Source organism: Parasteatoda tepidariorum, chromosome 5 (genome assembly GCF_982258835.1).
Source record: "Parasteatoda tepidariorum strain Cologne lab strain chromosome 5, Ptep-v5.0, whole genome shotgun sequence".
Classification (NCBI taxonomy): Eukaryota; Metazoa; Arthropoda; class Arachnida; order Araneae; family Theridiidae; genus Parasteatoda; species Parasteatoda tepidariorum.
The window spans coordinates 54,154,195-54,175,703 of NC_141759.1; the positions used below are offsets into that span (position 1 = coordinate 54,154,195).

At 31.4% G+C, this 21,509-nt stretch overlaps 1 protein-coding gene across 2 annotated transcripts in view; it reads left to right on the forward strand.

The window, feature by feature from the left end:
- LOC107446570 (protein lifeguard 1) overlaps positions 1-21,509 on the forward strand; it is a 66,222-nt gene that overhangs the window by 16,269 nt on the left and 28,444 nt on the right. For both annotated transcript variants that reach the window (XM_087163951.1, XM_087163952.1), the window contains exons 2-6: positions 1,943-2,037; positions 7,442-7,520; positions 14,304-14,357; positions 16,761-16,851; positions 18,608-18,645. In XM_087163951.1, the coding sequence (XP_087020077.1) occupies positions 1,959-2,037; positions 7,442-7,520; positions 14,304-14,357; positions 16,761-16,851; positions 18,608-18,645 (341 nt within the window). In that variant the 5' untranslated portion in view covers positions 1,943-1,958. The remainder of the gene's footprint in view (positions 1-1,942; positions 2,038-7,441; positions 7,521-14,303; positions 14,358-16,760; positions 16,852-18,607; positions 18,646-21,509) is intronic.

A 21,509-nucleotide genomic window follows, 5' to 3' on the forward strand; every position in this document is an offset into this window, starting at 1 on the left:
TATTTCTGTATCCATATAATTCGGAAAACAACAATAAAAAATTATCCAAGTTACTTGAAATAGTGCCATTTGTGCTGATTCTTAATTAATTTAAATCGTTTTCTTGGTAAGTTTTTTTTAATTTTGAAAGAATAAGTTCAACTAGAATTCAGCTATTCTGTTCTTAGCTACATATTCAAATTCATATCAATTAAAAAAATTTGCTGTGTAGTATGTTATCTAAAAGTAATGAAGGTATAAACTATGTATCTATTATTTGAGAATAAAGTTTTCAAACAAGGAACTTATCATTTTGGAATTCTCCGAGAATCATAAATCAGGTAAGTGCAATGATTTTTACAATAAAAAATTTGCTTGTAAATATTTTTTTTTTCATTTGATGATGGTTCTCTACAGAATGGTTATGGAATAAAAATTCGGTACTTACGTATTAACGCCACCGCCGCTACAGATTTGGCGGTTTTTAAGTGCCGCCAATCTACACTTAAAATTTTTGCGACAATTCATAAAATAAAACACTTTATTTAAAATCAAAATAGTTAATCGGATTTCGGTGGAAAATGAGCCGATATAGAGTTTAGCATAGATTCAAAACAATCATATCGCCATATGAACTCTGATGAATAAGATTCCAAATGAAATAACATTTCCAAAACGTACGTTTACCAAGATAAAGTTTTATGTTGAGGGAATTGGTACATTTTCGTTTTTTCGGTAAAATATTTCCCTCCTGAAAAAATAAAATTGCATCTTGTTTTGTTTTTGGAAAATCCCAAAGACGAATATTCGTAGCACTAAAAATGGCGACAAAAAAGAATTGTTTTTTTTTGTTTTTGTTTTTGTTTCGTCAGCATTCTTTATTTTACGTTTCTTAGTTTCTAAATAATGATTTTTATTGAAACTTGAAATTTTTTGATAAAAATTGTTGTCAAAAAACGTTGTTTACAAAATTAAATTTCATAAAATTATGAGGCTTATGTATACTTTTTGTTCATTTTAATTTTTGAACTAATATGATTCTTAAAACTATAGAATGTAAAGTTTAAATGGGCCTTTCATGTTATATCATTAAATTTAGTAATACTATTTCTCGGGCATTAGGTTTTAACTCTTACAAAAGAAGGAACGTTGCAATGCTACACGCTACATTAACGACGTCTCCAGAGTAACTGAATGACGGTTCATATAGAAATCGCAGGTATGCGTCTCATACAACAACGCCCCCTATAGTTCGTTGCGATCGCGAATTAATTAAACCTCTCAGAGCAATCACAAAACATTATTTCAATTTTTTTACAGTCAGAAATTGGTTGCCTAGCAACCTAGTAAAATTAAGCGTTTCTCTTTTGAATCAGTCAATGGGTTATCTTAAAATATTTATTTGCGCAGGCGACTTTTTTTGGCGGTTTTCTGGACTATCGCCAAATATATAAACCTTTATTGCAACCCAATTTACGACCCAATTGTTTTAAAATTTTGTCTACCTCCCCTAATTCAAGTCTCTAGATTCCAAATATGTAAAAAAAAATATATGTTTATTCAGAGAAAGTACGTTTTTGTGTCTGATTTCGTAACTTTATTAATAGTTAGCACTAATTAATTAGCATATTTGAGGTCACCCCCAGGAACCATTAAGATTGACACTTAGTTCGTGAAAATCGGATCATTAGAACGAAAGTTATTCAGGGTGATATCTTTTTTTTTTTTTGCGGACTGTACTATTGAAAATAAAAATATTTGTTTCTATGAACATTGATTTTTTTTTTTTTTTTTTTTTTTTTTTTGCGACCCACGTAAAGTTAAGCATTGTTTATTTTTCCTAAGTTAGCTTTTAAGTTTGACACCCCTGTTGTAGAGTATATTTTTAAATTAGTAAAGCGTATTGTTATGAGTAATTACGATGAAATCTAACACAAGCTCATTTCATTGTTATTCTTTTCAGATACGTAATTGCAAGGATGTCTTATTACGGCTCTTCTGAAGCCGCTCTTGGCAACACATTTGATGCTTCATTTTCAGAGAAAAGTATACGGCATGGTAAGTTTCGTACTTCTTTTAAACTTAGTAAGGGATATCTTAATACTTAACAGGATACTTAAACTCTGTTTTTTAAATTTTCAATACAAAGAAGATAGCTAAATTGTAACGTGTTTTGTTTAGCATGAAAATGAATCTTTAAAATCATTTATCTCGAAACGAGATTTTTTAAATTTACCGTTTTTTTTTTCCTTAATAAGAAATGTTTAACTAAATGAGTCTAAATAATATAAAAAAGAATTAAGATAATCATTCGAATCCTCTTTAAAGATGATGTTAATTGGTCATAAATTCTTTGTTTGAGATAAACTGATTTGTTTGGTAGGTCCCTATATCAAATTTCTACGGGGTGTCCCGTATAGACAGCACGTAATGTCTATTTTTTAGAATTCTTATCTAAAATAATAACAAAAATGTATGCATATTAGGGGTCTCAAATAAATATTTTCCCGAGGGGCACCAGAAACGCTAACGAAATCTGACAAATTGCAATAAAAGTAGATGGATGTAATAAACATCAAAACAGGTTTAATTCGAGGTTAAAACTTGAAGGCAGGGTTTGAAAAAACCCAAACAGCCCGGATTTTATTGAAAAAACCCGGGGGAAATTTGGTTTTTTCATTTAGTGCTCATAAACTTTAAAATTTTACTGCGAAATATTTTTATTTATTAAATTTTGTTATATAAGCTTAAAAATAGAAATAAATCCAAGAAGTTTATATAAAATATATATAATAAAATTAAAATAAGTTTAAATAATGCACTATCATTAATACATGTTTGAATCTTTATTGTTAAATACGTAACGTTTCACAATTTTTAACTGCAGCACTATAAAATATAAATGCAACAGTAATATAAAAGGAACAAGTTAATTAATCTTTTTGTTTTCCCACACATCTATTTACTATATTTATTGAGCATATATATATATATATACATATATATAACATAATAAATAAATACAAAATACAGGAAGAAAATTAAGAAAAACAATAGGTTTTATTTATTGCGCATTCGGCAAGTAAATCGAACTCATAAAATAAATTCAAAAAGTAGAGAAAACAAGGGAAAAATTACAGAACAATGAAAGAAGAGGCTATATATATATATATATATATATATATATATATTGTCAGCAGATGTTAAGAGTTAACTTAAAAAAAGGTCTATTTATTTATTCATTATTATTATTATCATACAGCAGATTCAAAGTGTCTACATTTCTCTCTTAGATGGTGATACACTTTTACGAGTTTTGCTGATTTATCTATTTTTAATCTATTTCGTAGTTTACTCCACACCAAATCGAAAGTTGAAAAGTTTCTTTCGATAGAGAGAGGATGCTGGTGCTGAGCGTAAAGAAAAAAGAATTGCAGAAATTTTTTGGAAGCTTAGAATTTTTTTTTTTTGCCTTAATTTTCCATTATTTTTTGATGAAAACTTTGAATAACAGTGTCAAGCACCATTGATTTTGGAAAGTATTCAGGATCGGAAATTTTGAATGCCATAACACCTGGCAGAAATTCTGGATGATGCTTAGAAAAACAGTTTTCTGCTAATCATTTAAAAATTGTTGCTGTTCATCATTTGAAAATTGTCCCCTTGTTTCGGGATCCAGGATGCACATGCTAATAAATGAGGTGGCTGATGGAATCTTTTTACAAAATGTTTATGGGGTTCTAATTCATCACACGATCGTAAATTAATTCATATTTCAACAGCTTCTGAAATTGAAATGTTTTCTAATTGAAGCTTTTTTAAAGCTTCAGAAACAACTGATATCTGTTTTTCTAAATTGATAGTTTATTAGTAAAGCCCAACAGTATTTAATATTTTTGACGTATTATTATTAGATCCATTTTGATGTTCAAGATATTTATGGTAATTATTGGCAAAAGTTTTTGCGCGGTCGCAATGTGAACTCCACCTAGTATCATTTGGTAATTGGGGCAACAAGCAGTTTTTATCATTTGCTCATCCATGTGCTTGATGCACATTTCTAAAATATTAGAAATGTGCATCAACGTGCAATGATAGTATTAGGAGATACTTCTTTTTCAACCACATTTAAAAAAACCAATTTGTGAAAAAACCCACTAAGTGGTTTTTTTCAAGGTGGGCTCACCCAATAAAACCCGGGCGGGTTTTTTCAAAGTGGGCCCACTTGGCGAACCCTGCTTGAAGGTGTCGTTTTTTAACTGCTGTTTCCTTCCACAATGAAACCTGTCTCACTGTTTATCACAGGGATGGGCAAACTACGGCCCGCGGATAGAATTTTAAGTTGCCGATCAGTGGCAAATATAAACAACGTACATCCATTTTCTTGTTGATTTTGTTGAAAGCTATTTATGCTCTTTCTTTTTTAACAAAGTACTGATGACCTTTTTACTTTCTCTATTTTTTGTTCCATAAAACATAAATTGATGGAAATAGTTAGCGCTGACAGCTTCAATTTGTAAAATGTTGAAAGCAGAAGTTCTTCATAGAATAGCCGTAGATGGGCTCTAAATAGCGTTTGTCTTTCTCGAGGAGCAGACTTATGGAATCTAATATAGGTGAATTGTACTTCACATGTGGCAGACTGCGCATTTCAATTTCCAACGAGCAGACAATCTAACGATCATCTGAAGCAGTTGTTTCTAAATATGCCCAAAGTTTGAGTTTCACAAATCATTACCAAAGGCTAATTTCCAAAATCTAATATTCCATGCCCAGAAAATCCATGTTAGCTATGTTTGCTTAATCCTATATACGTGAACAAGAGTTTTCAATTATGAACCATAGAAAAAATCTTTTCAGAAGTAGACTAACAGACAAGGATTTAGCCTCTTGCCTTAAAATAAGTGCATCTCACTTCGACCCTCAATATAAGGAACTTTTAAAAATTTAATCGCAGTTTCATTCATCTCACTAAATATTTAAATTAAAACTTGTACATCGCTTTTTTTTTCTTTTAAATTTTGAAGTTTTTACTTGGCCCACCAAAAAAAATTTTTCTCGATTTTTGGCCCTCAACCAAAAAAGTTTGCCCATCCCTGGTTTATCACATCTGATTATCTGCACTGTGATTTGTTAGATATCGTTAGCATTTTTAATTTTCTTCCTCGTTTGAATATTAATTTACAACTCTCCAATGTGCATTTTTTTTTTTTTAAATTTTCGATAAAGACTCTAAAAATACATATCAAGGACAGTCTTTACGAACACTCTGTATAAGCAATAATTTCCTATAAGGGTTAACTATTTCAGGAGAAATATTATTTAAAAATTCTTGTTTAAAGAAATTTTCAAGCTGGTATTTAAACTGGTGTCAAACAAAACTCCTCTTACAGGATTCTTTAAATAAGTATTTGTTCCAGATCCCAGGACATCCTGCTGACATTTCTCTCTTTTATTTTGAGACAGACTGAGTTTATAACGTCTTTTAATTATGTTATACTGAGAACGCAATGATAGTTGAGTTATGCAGTGTAACTAACACCAGACTCGAGTGCTATTAAACTTCATACACTCAGGTTTAGAAATTAAGGATAATAAAAGCTTTGGCAAATAAAGGTTCAGAAACAAAACAAACATGACGTATTCATGGAGCCCATTTATTAAGCAAAAGACAACAAAAAATGTATGATATAATACCATTCATAAAGACTACGAGCCCTGTAGTAATTATAAAAAATATCTCCTTCACAAAAACTTAAAATTACGTGGTTGGTATCATTGTATGTCTCCCATCCGATGAAATACAGTCCGTACAACTCCTAGGACTGCTGAATATAATATTATCGAGCTAATTTTGGAGAAGATGACTCCACTCAGCTAGCAATGCTCTCCGAAGTTCTGGTACTCATAGGAGGTGATTGACTGATTGCAACTCGTCGATCTAGCATGTCCCAGACATGCTCTATCGGTTTCAAGCCACGTGAGAATGCTGGCCATTCCATACGGAGAATATCTTTAGATTGAAGGCATTCGTTTACGATGTCTGCTAGATGAAGACGGGTGTTTTCATTCATAAGCCGAAATTCTGTGACCATGTCACCCCTAAACAAATGTACAAGTTGTCCCAGAATGGCATCCCTATAAATTTGGCTTGTCATGGTTTCGATTTTCACATGCAGATCTGTTCTAGAGCCCCTTATAAATTCCACTCCAAATGAGCAATCGTGCATCACCGTAATGGCTTCGTTCAATGATGTTGTCTTGGTATTAACTGCTACCTGGCGTTCTCCGTATGAAAGTTCGACGTGAATCAGACTGTAAGATAAACCTGGACTCGTCGGTAAACATCACACAAGCCCACTGTAGCGATCTCCACATTGCATGTTCAAACAAGGTCCCCAAATAACAACCTTGTTCAGGATTGTTCATATCCTTCTCCCAAAAATAGCAAATAGTATCGACTGATACCACGTGATGAAGGCGGAGCCTTCTGGTGAACGAACTATATATTTATTCGAGGAAAATATCATTCGATGATATATTTATTTATTTTTGTCTGATTTTATTACTTAATAGCTAGTGCTAGATAGCCAGGATAGCCTAGCTGGTAGGGCACTGGGCCCATGTCCAAGAGTTCGTGGGTTCGATCCCATGCCGGCCGAAAACTCCCCGTGTAGTAAATGGTGACTGATGCATGTTAAATCTGCCGAGTCGCAAAGTCCTCCATGTTAACACAACAAATCAATACCTTTAGGGGTACTGATCCAGGAGTTTCCTTGTCTTCTGGATCGGCTCAAAATTACAAGGCTACGGAGTTGAACATTAGTAGTCGTAAACCCAAAATTGGGTCAGCTGTTCAACGACGGTTACAAAGTAAAAAAAAAAAAAATAGCGCTAATTTATTAGCATATTTATGATCAACCTTTTAAAACATCAAGGTTGGATTAAAATCTGATCATGAGAACAAAATCTCTTCAGGTTGATACCTTTTCTTTTTTTTAAAATTATCTTGGTATAATAATTTTCAAATTATTTATTCATCTACCTATTATATACAGGATGTTCTGGGACCGTTTTAATATTTATTTTAACCATCATTCAAAAATATTGAGTAAAAGAAATCTGCACGAGCATGACAAATTAATATTTAAGCTGAATAGAAATAGAAATGCTATCATAATCATATCGAAATTTGTCGAATCACTAGCAAAGAAGGCTGGTGGAAAACATTCAAATTACTTTTATTGCATGATGTAATCTGATTCTCTGACAATAAAACTGGTTTTGGTGTTCCTAGCCCCAACTTCCGTCTTAGTAATTCTTTTTTATTTTTTCTCGCTTACAACTTTTACTTCAATTTTGACTAGATTTCTAAAAATAGATGCATTGGGTGATCGTTAGGAGATACCCGATATATAGTATTTGAAGAATTTTAAACAAATCTCCACATTGAATTTTTCAGCTTTCATCAGAAAAGTATATTCCATACTGATGGTTCAACTGGCGATTACGACAGGATTCATATGTCTCTTTCTTTTCGAGTAAGTATTTCAGATATGCATGTTTCAAATAGTGTTACGTAGTATATATTATGTTGTTTAACCCCTTCCTTCTCGCTCTCGTGAAAATGACGGGGTGAGGTTTCGCCCTCTATTTCTCGCTCCCGTGATATTTCCGGGTTGGAGTGTTCAGTAGTAACGCACCAAGAAGAATAAAACTAATTCATTTCTTTTGCCCGGAAAACATTTCATTTCTCATTTTACACACCAGATGGCAGTACCAGGATATTTTTATGGTAATCGTAGATAGTTAGTTTATTTTAAACTAGATGTCAGCACTAATCAAATACGTAATACAAATACAAAAGCCCAAAAAATAGGCACTTTTATGACCGTTTTCTTGAAAATTAACCGATCGTTAAGGGGCTAACATGGCGTTCATGATTGAGTGTTTTGGCTCGCAGAAAATCGAGCAGGGTCGGAAGAAGACTGTCTTAATTAAGACAGATTAGAATACTGGGAGAGCATTAAATCACACGCTAATATCGATCTGCTTGAGTTTAATTTTAGGGAAAGTCTCAAGATTTTCCCCACTGTGTATTTCGTCACATGCAAAAAGGGTAGCATTATCAATTATAATAGGTAGAGAGATTACTAAGGTTCTCACGTTTGATTAAGGGAAAAATTGTTAGCTCCGCATTCTTTAATCTATTTCTTAGAACAGAATGTGAATTATTAATTATGTGAATGAGTTTTGTTTTGGATAATGAATTAAGAAAGAGAATTTAGGTAAGGAAATAATATAAAAAGATTTATTAAGAAAACCTTATCCATATCAGTGTTGTCTTCATATTTATGATTATTGTCATCATTGACCGACACTTAGCCAAATAATAGGTCTAAGTCTTCACTAAAAATGCAATGTTCTTGGTTATCAAGATGTGTAAAATAAATTACATGACGTAAACATTTCTTTTTGTAACCACGTTAACTTCATTATATACTTGGAATCTGAATAATAGCTTATTTTATTGATAATATTATAGTAAACAGGGGTCTGTTTAGAAGAAATTTGGGTCCGTTAACGGACCCTTCACAAAATATCTTTTCATAAAAACGGACCCTTCACAAAATATTTTAACTTAAAAACGGACCCTTCACTAAATATTTTAACTTAAAAACGGACCCTTCACAAAATGATTTTTCTTTTAATCGGACCCTTCACAAATTTGTTTATCTTCATTGCTGTTTTGTTAATCGAATAAACCCTTCCCAGGGGGGAAAAAAAAGTAAAAAAGAAAGACGGATGTAAGCGAACTAAGTTTTGTCTTCAGCAGACGATTCTTTCATTATTCGTCCGAAATTAATATTCTGCATTCAACAGTATAGGCTAAATACCAAATATTTATATGTTGCATCTCTAATTTAGAAGCAGCAATTGTTGTTTATTTTTTAAAATTTAATTTTTTTAATTATAATTTTACAGTGTTGAGCATAATCTTGTATGTCTTTACAATTTAAAAACTCCTAGAAAAAGTTTTTTTTTTTTTTTGCAATAACGGACCCTATTTGCATTAATTCATAAAAGCGGACCCTGGTTGAAAGAATGTGAGTAATTTTTTCACAATTTCACGAAAAACGGACCTTTCACAAAATGTCTGGACAGACCCCTGGTAAATATGTACCACAGATGAGATTAGTGAAAGTTCTGAGTATACAGCAAAGGAAAGGCCCTCAAATGAAATTGTTTAATCGATAAGCAAGTTTCAGTTATTAAAGTAACGAGAACTGTTCCTGAAACTAATACTGCTTAAAAGATAATCGAAAATTTTCGAACTATTATCTTTTTTCTAGCTGTCGCTAACTGCCATTTTAAATCAGAAAACGCGTGTGGCTCCACCTATTAATAGTCACCCCAATTTACGGTAACCATAAATAAAATCTTGGCCTTAATAAAAACCATAATAACCAAAACTATAAATAAAATCTTAAAACATTAATAAAATCATAAGACTTTTCTCGCAATGTTAAAAAAGTCGGCGAAATCTACCTCAACAATTTTCGGCAAAAGATATTACATTGCGGAATAAAATATACATCTTTATAATTGTGACATATTTCCAATCCTGTATTTTGTAGCCTTGTGGAATTTCTTTCAGAATTATCCGATTCGTCAAGTTAAAATTTTTGCTTGAAAACGGGGTTTTGCACTATTTTGGAGTCAAGTATTAGCATATTTAAATCAATGAGCGACGCATCTTAATTAAATGCAAAATAAAATATGACTCTTCAATAAAATGATACAAAACTGGAAGTTAAAAAATATAAAAAAAAGAAATATTTATTTTTTAATCTAATGATATTAAATTTCTAAGTGCAGAGTTTTTCCCTTATAATTTAAAAAAAAAAAATTAAAATATAAATTAATAAAACTGTATTTAAAAGTTTTTTTTTCTTTTTTTTTTTCTTTTGACAGGCAGTAAATTATTTCAGAGTAATCATATTAAAAATGGGGAGCCTAGATTTATCATTATTATGTTGATGATTAACTGGTCATTTTTAAGAATTTCAAATTTTTTTTAATTAACTACGTGTTATGTTGGTGTGTTTAAATTATTTTTGTTAGTTATTTATGGGCACAATTTCATTTAATTTTTCTGGGCACCGCGTTTTAATTTAAATAATCTCATTCTGTATTTTAATCTATTTTTTTACTTTAATCAACAACCCCATCCGATTTTCACCTACACCCCTATCCTTCAACACCTTCCAATATTTTTCCTTCACCCCTACTTGAGAATGGATTGCTTCACAGGTGTGAAGAGTCGAACGATAGTAGCGCCACCCTTTGGTGCGGATGAATACATGAGCGGGAAAAAAGAGCGGCAATTCGTTTTTTAGGCATTCCATGTGCTGACGACTGGTGATGAACGTGATCTGAGGGATGATGCGGGGTGGCCGGCCACGCGCGCTTTTAGCATAAGTCTTTTACTTGTTTTTAATTTAATTTTTATGTGCCCGTAATTAATTTGTTATATCTTATTTTTGAATAGAAAAAAAAAATTTATTTAAGGAATCAAAAATGATTTTCTAAGATATTGCGTTGTGAGAATTTTTAACTTTAACTAGCATAATTTACCAGATATAACAAGTAGAAGTAATTTAAGCTAATTTAAAATTACTAGCACGTTTACTATTACTACAATAATAATCTTGATGAGCTGAAAGATAAAAGTAAATTAAATTTAAAGGATTCACATCCAACAACATAACTAATCTAGACTAAATGTTTTTATTTAAAGAACTTAATCATAAGTAAAGTTAGTTTACAATTTAAAAAAGGAGTTAGTTTACTGCTACATGACTTACATTTCAGATAGGCAGATTATTTAAAAATAATCATTTTTCTTTAGTTAACATCATATCAAAATAAAATAACAACAAAAAAATTACGGGCACATAAAAATTAAATTAAAAAAAAGTAAAGGACTTATCCTAAAAGCGCGCGTTGCTGGCCACCCCGCATCATCCCTCAGATCACGTTCATCAGATCTCGTTCAAAACGAATTGCCGCTCTTTTTTCCCGATCATGTATTCATCCGCACCAAAGGGTGGCGCTACTATCGTTCGACTCTTCACACCTGTGAAGCAATCCATTCTCAAGTAGGGGTGAAGGAAAAATATTGGAAGGTGTTGAAGGATAGGGGTGTAGGTGAAAATCGGATGGGGTTGTTGATTAAAGTAAAAAAAATAGATTAAAATACAGAATTTGATTATTTAAATTAAAACGCGGTGTCCAAAAAAATTAAATAAAATTGTGCCCATAAATAACTAACAAAAATAATTTAAACATGCCAACATAACATTCGTAGGAAGTGCAACTATGGATTTATAATTACCTGCTAAGACGTTTAAACTAAACAGACTGTCAAGCGAATTTAACAATATGTACCTGTTAGACATTTCACTGTGTTCAAAGTGTGTGTTTGGAAGTACAAAATGTCACATCAGAAAAACAGAACTAAAGTCACGTGAGTCTCCATAAGCAACGATGGTTACTACGCAAGAAACGTTACTGCCTGCGGCAGCAAAAGGGCCCTTTGCCGTTCCTGGTCGGTGGATGATTTTCTGCTAAGTTCTATCGTGTCGAAAAGTGACAGTCATGAGTGAGAGTTCTATCCAAGTGAGAGTACTATTGAAGTGAGAGTACAAGTATCAAAAAGTGACATGTGATCAGCTAGCTAAGACATGGAATGTGGTAAAAGATAGAGTATACAGATGGGAGGCTTCTGAAGGAAACTTCTAACACACACACAAGAAGAATACACATCACGGGTAACAACGAAATCTTTCCTCTAATTGGACTTACTGCAGAAAGTCTATTGAGAAACTTTGAAGTATGTTGAACTGTGTTGATTGGTTCAAGGAACCAAAGATACCCCTGTAACTTTTAAGCCTTTTAAAAACTCGATTCTCAAATTCATACCTTCATGATATTCCATTGAATCATTTTATGTTTAGGTTTAGTTCAAATAAGTAATAATCGGAAAAAAACCGGGATCTCCTTACCGGGATGGAATGTTATGTTGGTATGTTTAAATTATTTTTTTAGTTATTTATGGGCACAATTTTACTTAATTTTTTTGGGCACCGCGTTTTAATTTAAATAATCTCATTCTGTATTTTAATCTATTTTTTTACTTTAATCAACAACCCCATCCGATTTTCACCTACACCCCTATCCTTCAACACCTTCCAATATTTTTCCTTCACCCCTACTTGAGAATGGATTGCTTCACAGGTGTGAAGAGTCGAACGATAGTAGCGCCACCCTTTGGTGCGGATGAATACATGATCGGGAAAAAAGAGCGGCAATTCGTTTTGAACGTGATCTGAGGGATGATGCGGGGTGACCGGCCACGCGCGCTTTTAGGATAAGTCCTTTACTTTTTTTTAATTTAATTTTTATGTGCCCGTAATTTTTTTGTTGTTATTTTATTTTGATATGATGTTAACTAAAGAAAAATGATTATTTTTAAATAATCTGCCTATCTGAAATGTAAGTCATGTAGCAGCAAACTAACTCCTTTTTTAAATTGTAAACTAACTTTACTTATGATTAAGTTCTTTAAATAAAAACATTTAGTCTAGATTAGTTATGTTGTTGGATGTGAATCCTTTAAATTTAATTTACTTTTATCTTTCAGCTCATCAAGATTATTATTGCAGTAATAGTAAACGTGCTAGTAATTTTAAATTAGCTTAAATTACTTCTACTTGTTATATCTGGTAAATTATGCTAGTTAAAGTTAAAAATTCTCACAACGCAATATCTTAGAAAATCATTTTTGATTCCTTAAATAAAAATTTTTTTTCTATTCAAAAATAAGATATAACATACGTCCCAAAAACGAAGAGAGTTATGAAAAACAATTTCGGCAATTATTGCATTTCTATAATATTACTCTCAACGCATATTGTCACTTTTTTTCCAACTACATGGCGATATTGAGGTGATTTTTAGAGTTTAAATTCAATTTATTGCTTACTAGTTGCACACGTTTATATTAGGCATATAACTCAAACTAAAATTTTTGAATTGAAATGAATGAATTTAAATTTATTGGATTCATATTTTTGAATATTTGAATCTTGATATGATATTTCACATTTTGCAGCAATATGAATGTTTTATCATTTTGAATAATGTTGTAAAAAATACGACAAATAATTTTTTAAATACATTTTTAATTTTATAAATTAATTTTTATGTGCTCAAAATGATTTGTTCTAATGTATTAGCAATTTTACTTTTCTATTTGGAGGTGTTGATATAATATAAAGAATTGACAAATTTTTCTTTCTCTCCAATTAAAATTAAGGCAAAAAAACAAAAAAAAAACATTTAACGAATAAAAAACCTCAAACACAAATAAATTATTTCATCTGCCAAAAAAATAAGTAAGTAAATAAATAAAAATCTGTTGATAGTTTTGGTTAGAAAAATATTAATTTTTCAAATGACTACAGCATCTTGTCCAGAGATTGACTTAATCTTTCTTAAATTTAACGTTAAATTTATCGATTAATTTATATCGTTAAATTATATCATCATATCGTTAAATTTAGCGATTATGATGATGGATTGTCTGTACAATTAAAATTAAGGAAATTGTTGGTTTATCTTAAGTCTGATGATTCTGTCTTATCTACTATTCTGATGATTAAAACTGTAACTTTTTTCTGATATCTTACATCACGAAACTTTGGAAACTGAAAACACACCTATAAGATGTAAATGTCTCTGTGTTTTCTTTCCTCTGCAAAAATTGAGAATGAGCATTTTCGAATCGAAAATCATACAAATTGTTTAGCTTAGAATACAAATCATACAAATTTTTAGCTTCATTCAAATTGTTTAACCTAACTTGGTTCAAACTTTGAAATTTCTAATTAGCTATTGTGTAATTATTCGCTTCATTTTTAACTTCTGAATAAAAAATGTACAATTTTAAATTATGCGTATTTTTGTGTAATTGCTTAAAAAAAATTGTAAGAGTGGTTTTTTATGGTTCCTAATATTTCCAAAAGCCTGGATTTAACGATTAAAATTTCGATTGCAATGAATTCGTTAAATTGAGATTCGGATATATGTCATTTTATAAAACAATTTTGTGAATAGTTTTATTAGTTATTTTCATAAATCATAATTTTTTGAAAATGGCCATTATTAATATGAAATTCTTGTGTTATTTGTGTGTTTTCATATTCTGTCTATATCTCATTCCTGCTAATAAAAAGTTCTTTTATTTTCCTTTTTTGCAGGCCTAAAGTCAAAGAATATTCTCATCAGCATCCTGAGATGTTTTGGATCGCATTGTAGGTTTTATTTTTTTCCCTCCTCATACTTTTATGAGTGGTTAGATGACAATCATTTTTTTCCCTTCCAAAATAAAATAGTCATTTCCAGATATTTTCTTTGTCTTGTTTAGTCATGTTAGAAAGTATGCCTCGATTTAATTAGAATTCTTATGTTCGTGAATCATAAAGAGCATGTCTTTAAAAGTTTCATACTTTAAAAAAGTTAGTTTTTCCTATAAAAATAATAATAAGAAATTATTTTTTTCTAATTGTTGAATTGGTTTGTAAATGACCGTGGAACATATTTTATTTTATTTTATAACCGTCGTTGAACAGCCGACCCAATTTCATGGGTTTACGACTACTTACGTTCAACTCCGTAGCCTTGTAATTTTGAACCAATCCAGAAGACAAGGAAACTCCTGGATCAGTACCCCCAGAGGTATTGATTTGTTGTGTGAACATGGAGGACTTTGACACTCGACAGATTTAACGTGCATCAGTCACCATTTACCACACGGGGAGTCTTCGGCCGGCGAGGATCGAACCCACGACCTCTTGGATATGGGCCCAGCGCCCTACCGACCAGGCTATCCCGGCCCTCCGTGGAACACATAGCTGAAATCAATAGGGAGATTTTGCGTTGCGTTTTTCTTGCGTTAACTCACCCTTACTGAAGCCCAATTGGTAGGAAAGTTATCGCGCATAAAGCTCAAATAGCGCCAATGGAAAACCGTAAAGCTATGCAATTTTTTTCAAATTAATAGCAACATTTTCGTAGCTAAAGCATTTAGTGCGCGAAAGGTCAAAAAATGTTTGGTGATTAAATAAGAGATGAAACATTAAAAGTAGAAAAACCCAACCCGGGTGGGTTTTTCTGGGTTTTATTGGGCTTTTCTGGGTTTTATTGGGCTTTTCTGGGTTTTTCATGTTTTTATGGGAGGATTTTCTAAAGAGAGGGCAGGGATAAGTACCTTATTTTAAAAAAGCTTATTTTAATATTAATAATTAAGTTTAATTTATAAATTGACTTCATATAGATAATTAATACAAATAAATTGATGTGAAAGTCTGAAAAAAGTTTCTTCATATATCATGATACAAAATGTTATATGTACTCACATACGTCACACATTTGAAACTTATTTTAACACAGGATTACTTTTTATTTATATTTTAATCTTAAAAAATGTTAGGGGAAATTTTTTTATTTGCATAGAAAGCGAATCAATGGCACTGAATAATCAATGGCCATACAGTCAAATCTAGCCAGCAAGGTGACTCTCCAGTCTCCAACACAATTAGTTTTTTCACTGTAGGTAAATTTTTTTTTTGGCTAGATTACACATATATTTCAATAGAATAGCTCTTTAATATAACAGGGGATGAAAAAAGAAATCAATCTTAGAAAAACCCACTTTAGGGTGGGTTTTACCGGGTTTTTCAGAGTGGGTTATACCCAGTAAAGCCCGGGTTTATTGGGCAGGTGGGTTTTTTGCAACCCTGATATATATATATATATATATACCTTAAGGAAAAAATGAACTACAAATCAAGCAAAACTTTGAGAGCCGTGTTGCCTCAGGTTCTAGAGCGCTTCCCTCCCAATGAGTTGCCCCAGTCTCTAATCCCAGCGCTGGCTGGTCGATACGAATTCCGCACCCGACTCGCGATGACCACAAGGCTGACCTAAAATATTTTCAGTGATAAACGGATCATGGGTTAGACGGAGCTTGCCGTCAGGCTAACCGTAGAGAGTTTCGTGGTTTTCCCCCTCAATGTAACGAAAATGCGGGTTCCATCAAAAGGTCTTCCACGAAGGAAAATTTCTCACTATACTTGATCCAAGAGTTCTCTCTTCTGGATTGGGTTTAAAATTACAAGGCTACGGAGTTGAACATAGGTAGTCATAAGCACGAAATCAGGTCGAAGGTATAAATTATTTCTGGAATGGTGCTTATCTAGAACCTTATTTTTTCCATTTATAATCAAGTTTTCCATTTTAAAAAATCGTGAAAGAAAGTACATATAAAAAGCGAACAAAAAGTTTTTGTTTGAGGGCTGCTCATTTCAGATTTGGTATGGTAGCTATTTCAGCCATTTTTAAAAAAATCCTTCCACTTCTTCACCAGTTTGATTATAACCGTTTAGTAATACCTGATAAACTTCGCCTGACCAGGGCCGACCCTAGGTTTAAATGCACCCCCAGGCAAACATAATTAATTTGAAAACTAAGTATTTCTAAATATCATTGTTCACAAATGAGCATATTAATTTCAGGAGCAAATTTAAATCAAACATAAAACTAAAATATTCCTTTTTTTATGTATTTAAAGTTGAATAAATTCCATTTTTATAAATGTATTAAAATTTTTTAACTTGTTATGAAAATTAAGTTCCGTTTCTACTGTGCTTTTTTAGAGGTTTTACATTTGTCTTGATGATTGTATTAGCCTGTTGTGAAAAGGTTAGAAGGAGTTTTCCAGCTAATTTCATCTGTTTGTTTCTTTTTGTAAGTATATTTATATATATATTTTTATAATGAATATTGAATATTGCCTAAAGTATATTATAAATCTTTATTCGTCGCTGTTGAATATATAGAGTGTCTTAAATTAGAATGAAGGTTTTTAAAAATTTATAACTAGAAAACCACTAAGGTTAAGGGGAAGAAAAGGTTTGTAGCAGCTTCATGCGACAAGAAAAAATTTTTGCATCTCAAAGTTTTTATTCTAGTTGCGAAATTGTTTCGACAGATGACGCTGTATACCTGTTAAATAAGAACGATCAATTAAACATCAAAACAGAATTTTTCGAAATCTTTCAGAGAATGAAAAAAACATTAAGACGTTTTGGAAATGGCCAGCATTGGCCACGATCACACATCGTTTTAAGAAAACATAATTTTCTAACATCAGATCATTACGGAAAAAATTGTAAAAGTGGCTTGCGCGGCGCCCTCTGTTGAAAAACTTGAAAAAAAAATAAAGAACTGCAGATGTTGCCACATAAGCAGCATTTTTTTTTATATATATATACTTCTAACCATCACAATTTTCTTGTTAAAATTTTTAAAAACCATCAATCTGATATAGGTCACTCTGTTTACTGAGATAAGAATTTTTAACATGCATCATCGTTATATTCATTTAGTTATAGAAAGACAAATGAAATTTTCGTTTAGTTAAGTTTTATTTTTAACTTTCTAACCTATATTTCTCTGCAAATGAAATTTTTCTGTTGGATAACAGAAGTCAATCACATGAATGTGAGGGGATATTTCCGGGATCGTGATCTGACAAGGCAGCTATAATCGCCAAGGCCCCAAATGGATTTTAAAATGGTAATTTTTTTTAAAAAAAATAGAACGTGTCTAAGTTTGCCTGGGGGAGGGGGCTATTTTACCCTTGGTTTTTTAACGACTCGTTTTTTTTAAAAATATTTTTCTCTTGGCTGTAGTTAGGTGCAATTATAATGCAAGCCTTTATTTCTTTTAAAATGTGCTACCTGAACTTTAAAAAAAAAGTCATTTAATGAAATGTCAAACAGGAGAACGGGTCGTTAAAGGCCGCTTGATTGGAAAATCGCGCCTGAAGGTGGCTAAGACTTTATACCCTTTGAATTAGTACCCTTCTGTGATGATGTTTCTTGTAGTTTCTCGCGGGCCACACACCGAAAGATGCTTGCCAAGACTAGCGATTATACTGCCGTGGATCACGATATGGAAATTTTCCCAGTGTCAAATTTAAAATTATTACAACCTATTTATTATCTAGATAAAACTGAAATATATTGCTAATAACTTCTATTAGGTTAATTAATTATTAAGGATGCTTTCACTTTCAAAATACAAACTCATTTTGTTTATTTGTAATTTTTTTTTTCCAACCATGAAATAAAAATCCATTTTATTCCATTTTTAACATGGAAAACCAGGGGGATTTTTCTAAATTATTTTACCGCGATTGACTTCGATAATAATTCATCACTTTTTTTTTTTTGTAAGATTAATATATTTTCACTTTTAATTTTTTGTTTTAAGCTCCTGATCAGTAGACTTTAATCACTTTATTTTTGACAATGATTCAAATAAAAATTAAAAAGGATGGTAATTATAGAGCTATGTATAAAAAAAAAAAAAACATGCTTATAAAATATAAATTTAACTGGGTATTTTTTATATACAACTATTTTTATCTATGCATATCCATTTTATATAAAACGTTTAAAGCAAAACTTCATGCATTTTTGTATATTTTTATTTTCAGACATTTTTTCAATCATTTTTATTAGGCTCAGCAGCAAGGTATGTAATAGTTTTGATCATTTATATTTGCTAAATTTTATGTAGCATTGTGATTTATTATTTAATTGGATACTTGCAACTCGAGAAAGAGTGAAGTGATTTTGCCTAACCCTGTGATTTGTATCAGATTTAATTGCATACCTGTATGTAACATCACGCGTGTGTGTCGAAGCAGATTGACTTTTGAAGTGGCAAATAGCACGATTTACCTACGATGACGTCACTTGCAGGTATCCAATTCTTTTCAATATCTAATGCCTTTAATAATTTATAAGCACGTAGCTTTATTATTTTTGCGAGTAAGTTTCGTTGAAAATAGCCTGCACCCCTTTTCAATCAATTGTGATAGCTACAAAAGTGTTTTTTTCTCCTAACTTACTGGTCGTACCAAGAATAAAATTTTTTATAACTACTATTTCACAAATCTATTGAAGGAAAACGAAAGGAGATGGAAATGTAGGGATTGCTGCGTTCTGCTTAGGAAACGAATTTTATAATCACCAGACTTCAAATTTCGTTGCGCAGTTCCTCATAGGCTGGTGCTATTGACTCAAAAACTATTAAACAATATTTTTTGATTCGTCAGAGCATCCTAGCTGAAATAGTTGAATATGTTTCTGTTTTGTGAACTTTGTAATTCGTTTTGAAACTTGAAAAAAAAAAAACAAATTATTTTCCTATTAGCAGAACGCAACATGAATCGTAATTTTCTGTTTTATTTCGGCTATTGTTTTATAATCGATTTTTTGAATAGTCTGTAGATTTTCGAACACAGTTTGATTGTGAAATTTGTAATTTTATTAATTATTTATAAAAATTTTTATTACATTAATAAAAAAATTTATGTATATACATATATTTTTTTAAAGAAAATGAGGATGTGCGTACTTAACTTCTTGCTTCTATGATGCTTTTTATCTTATAAATAAAATAATTCTTTGTAGCTTATGTAACAGCTTAAAATCTTGCAATCTACAATTTTCTTTAGAGAATACTTTTAAATAATGTGTAACCATAACGAATTTCTCAAAATTATTTGATTTTTTTAAAATTGCTAGCCTAATACCCATTCTTCGTATAAGGTAAAAAAAAATCGAAAATAACAGATTAACACTGCGCATTTATGTACGAAACTGAAAGGCATCATAAACCGAGCCAATTCAAACAAAATAAAAGCTTATTAACTTTATTTCTTATTATATGTTTTATTTTTTCCCGGTGGTTTTACGTTATTCGATTAAGATAAGGCGTTCAAATGATCAAAAACTCAGTATCATCAGGAACTGAAACAAATGCTATTAATCAGAAATAATACACTTAGAGGTGCACAATTTGCGGCCCTCCAGCTTTTGATTTGCGGCTCGCGGCAGCTATAAAAAAAAAAATATCGTAATTTTTGTGGAAAATAAATATCAGAAATTTTGAATTGCGTATTTAAGTTTATTTTGCACTAAATCTTTTTTTATTTTTTTTTATTTCCAATGAGTTGCACAATCGGTCTTGCCGATGAGCAGACCTAGTGCGTTCTCCAGAGGTGGTATCCACTCTTTCAGGACCACCACAATGGGTGAGATACCGTTGGTCATGTTAATTTGGACGTCTAGTTTCTGCCACACTAGATGGCAGCACCGAGACTCTATTTGGATGCTAAAGTGCACTAGGAATTTAATTTTGCCGGAAATTCCAAGAGGCACTAAATCTAAATGGATGTATTTTTTTGATTGCTTTTTTTCAGTGATTTCCAAAGTTTTAAAAATCCTGATATTTTAATTCGACAAAATTATGATACCTGAAGTACGAATTTTAGTAATCACCTTTGAAGTTATTTATTTGTTTGCAATTAATAGTCAATCTAAGTGACTTTCCGGTCGTGTTTTCGGGGGTTGTTATCGGATTTCCACATGTTTTTTTTTAATAATCAGGATCACCACTCGCGAGTTTCTAATTGTATAAAAAGTAATCACTTTTGACATGCTTTAGATGTGTCAATATGATCGTACTACTTTTTAAATACTCCATCTCTAGGTACTATTTCCCTATAAGTACGTTTATTTAAGTTCAACTCGTAACTAAGTTTCGACTCATTCCCGTTTTTCTAAGTATCCCATCGTTTCTCTAAATATTTTTTCTATTGTTTCTTCAGCACTTATTGCTGCTCATGATTTTGCAAATCCTGATACGTTTAATATGCATTAATACAGTGTTTCCCAAACTTATGACTTTTATGTACCCTTTCTAAATTGCTCGTAACGCTGTGTACCACTAATAAAAAATTTATTTTTTAATAAAAAAAATTGCTCAAAATTTAAAAATCACAACTAGCTGTTGACACCACTAATTATTAACTGTTAACTCTGCAGAAAAATAGCCAATAGAAAAATACGTAATTGTAAATTTTCATGGCTAGCTTTGTTTCTAAATAAAATTTTTTGAAATTTTCGTTTGTTGCAAGATATTTCGCATAAGAACGCGTACCACCGCCAAACTGCTCCCGTTCACCTGGGGGTACGCGTACCACAGTTTGGGAAACATTGCATTAATACGACATTCGAATCGCGCATTTAAATGTGCGCTTTTTTGTGCCGATTTCATTGCAAATCTAAGAGATTTTTTTTTTCGATCGTTGTTTTTAACAGTTTTTAACGCTTTTCCACTGGGTTTCGAAAATCTTGATTTTTTATTTATTTAACCGGTATTATAACTGCTTGGGATTTTCGATTCAAGCAGTTTAATCACCACCTTTGACGTGCTTTATTTGTGACAGTTTCATCGTCAATCCAAGTAATTTTTCAATTTTTTTTTTTTTTTTTTTTTTTTTAGTTGCTACTATTTATTTCCAATTTTTTTTTTTTTTTGAAATCTCA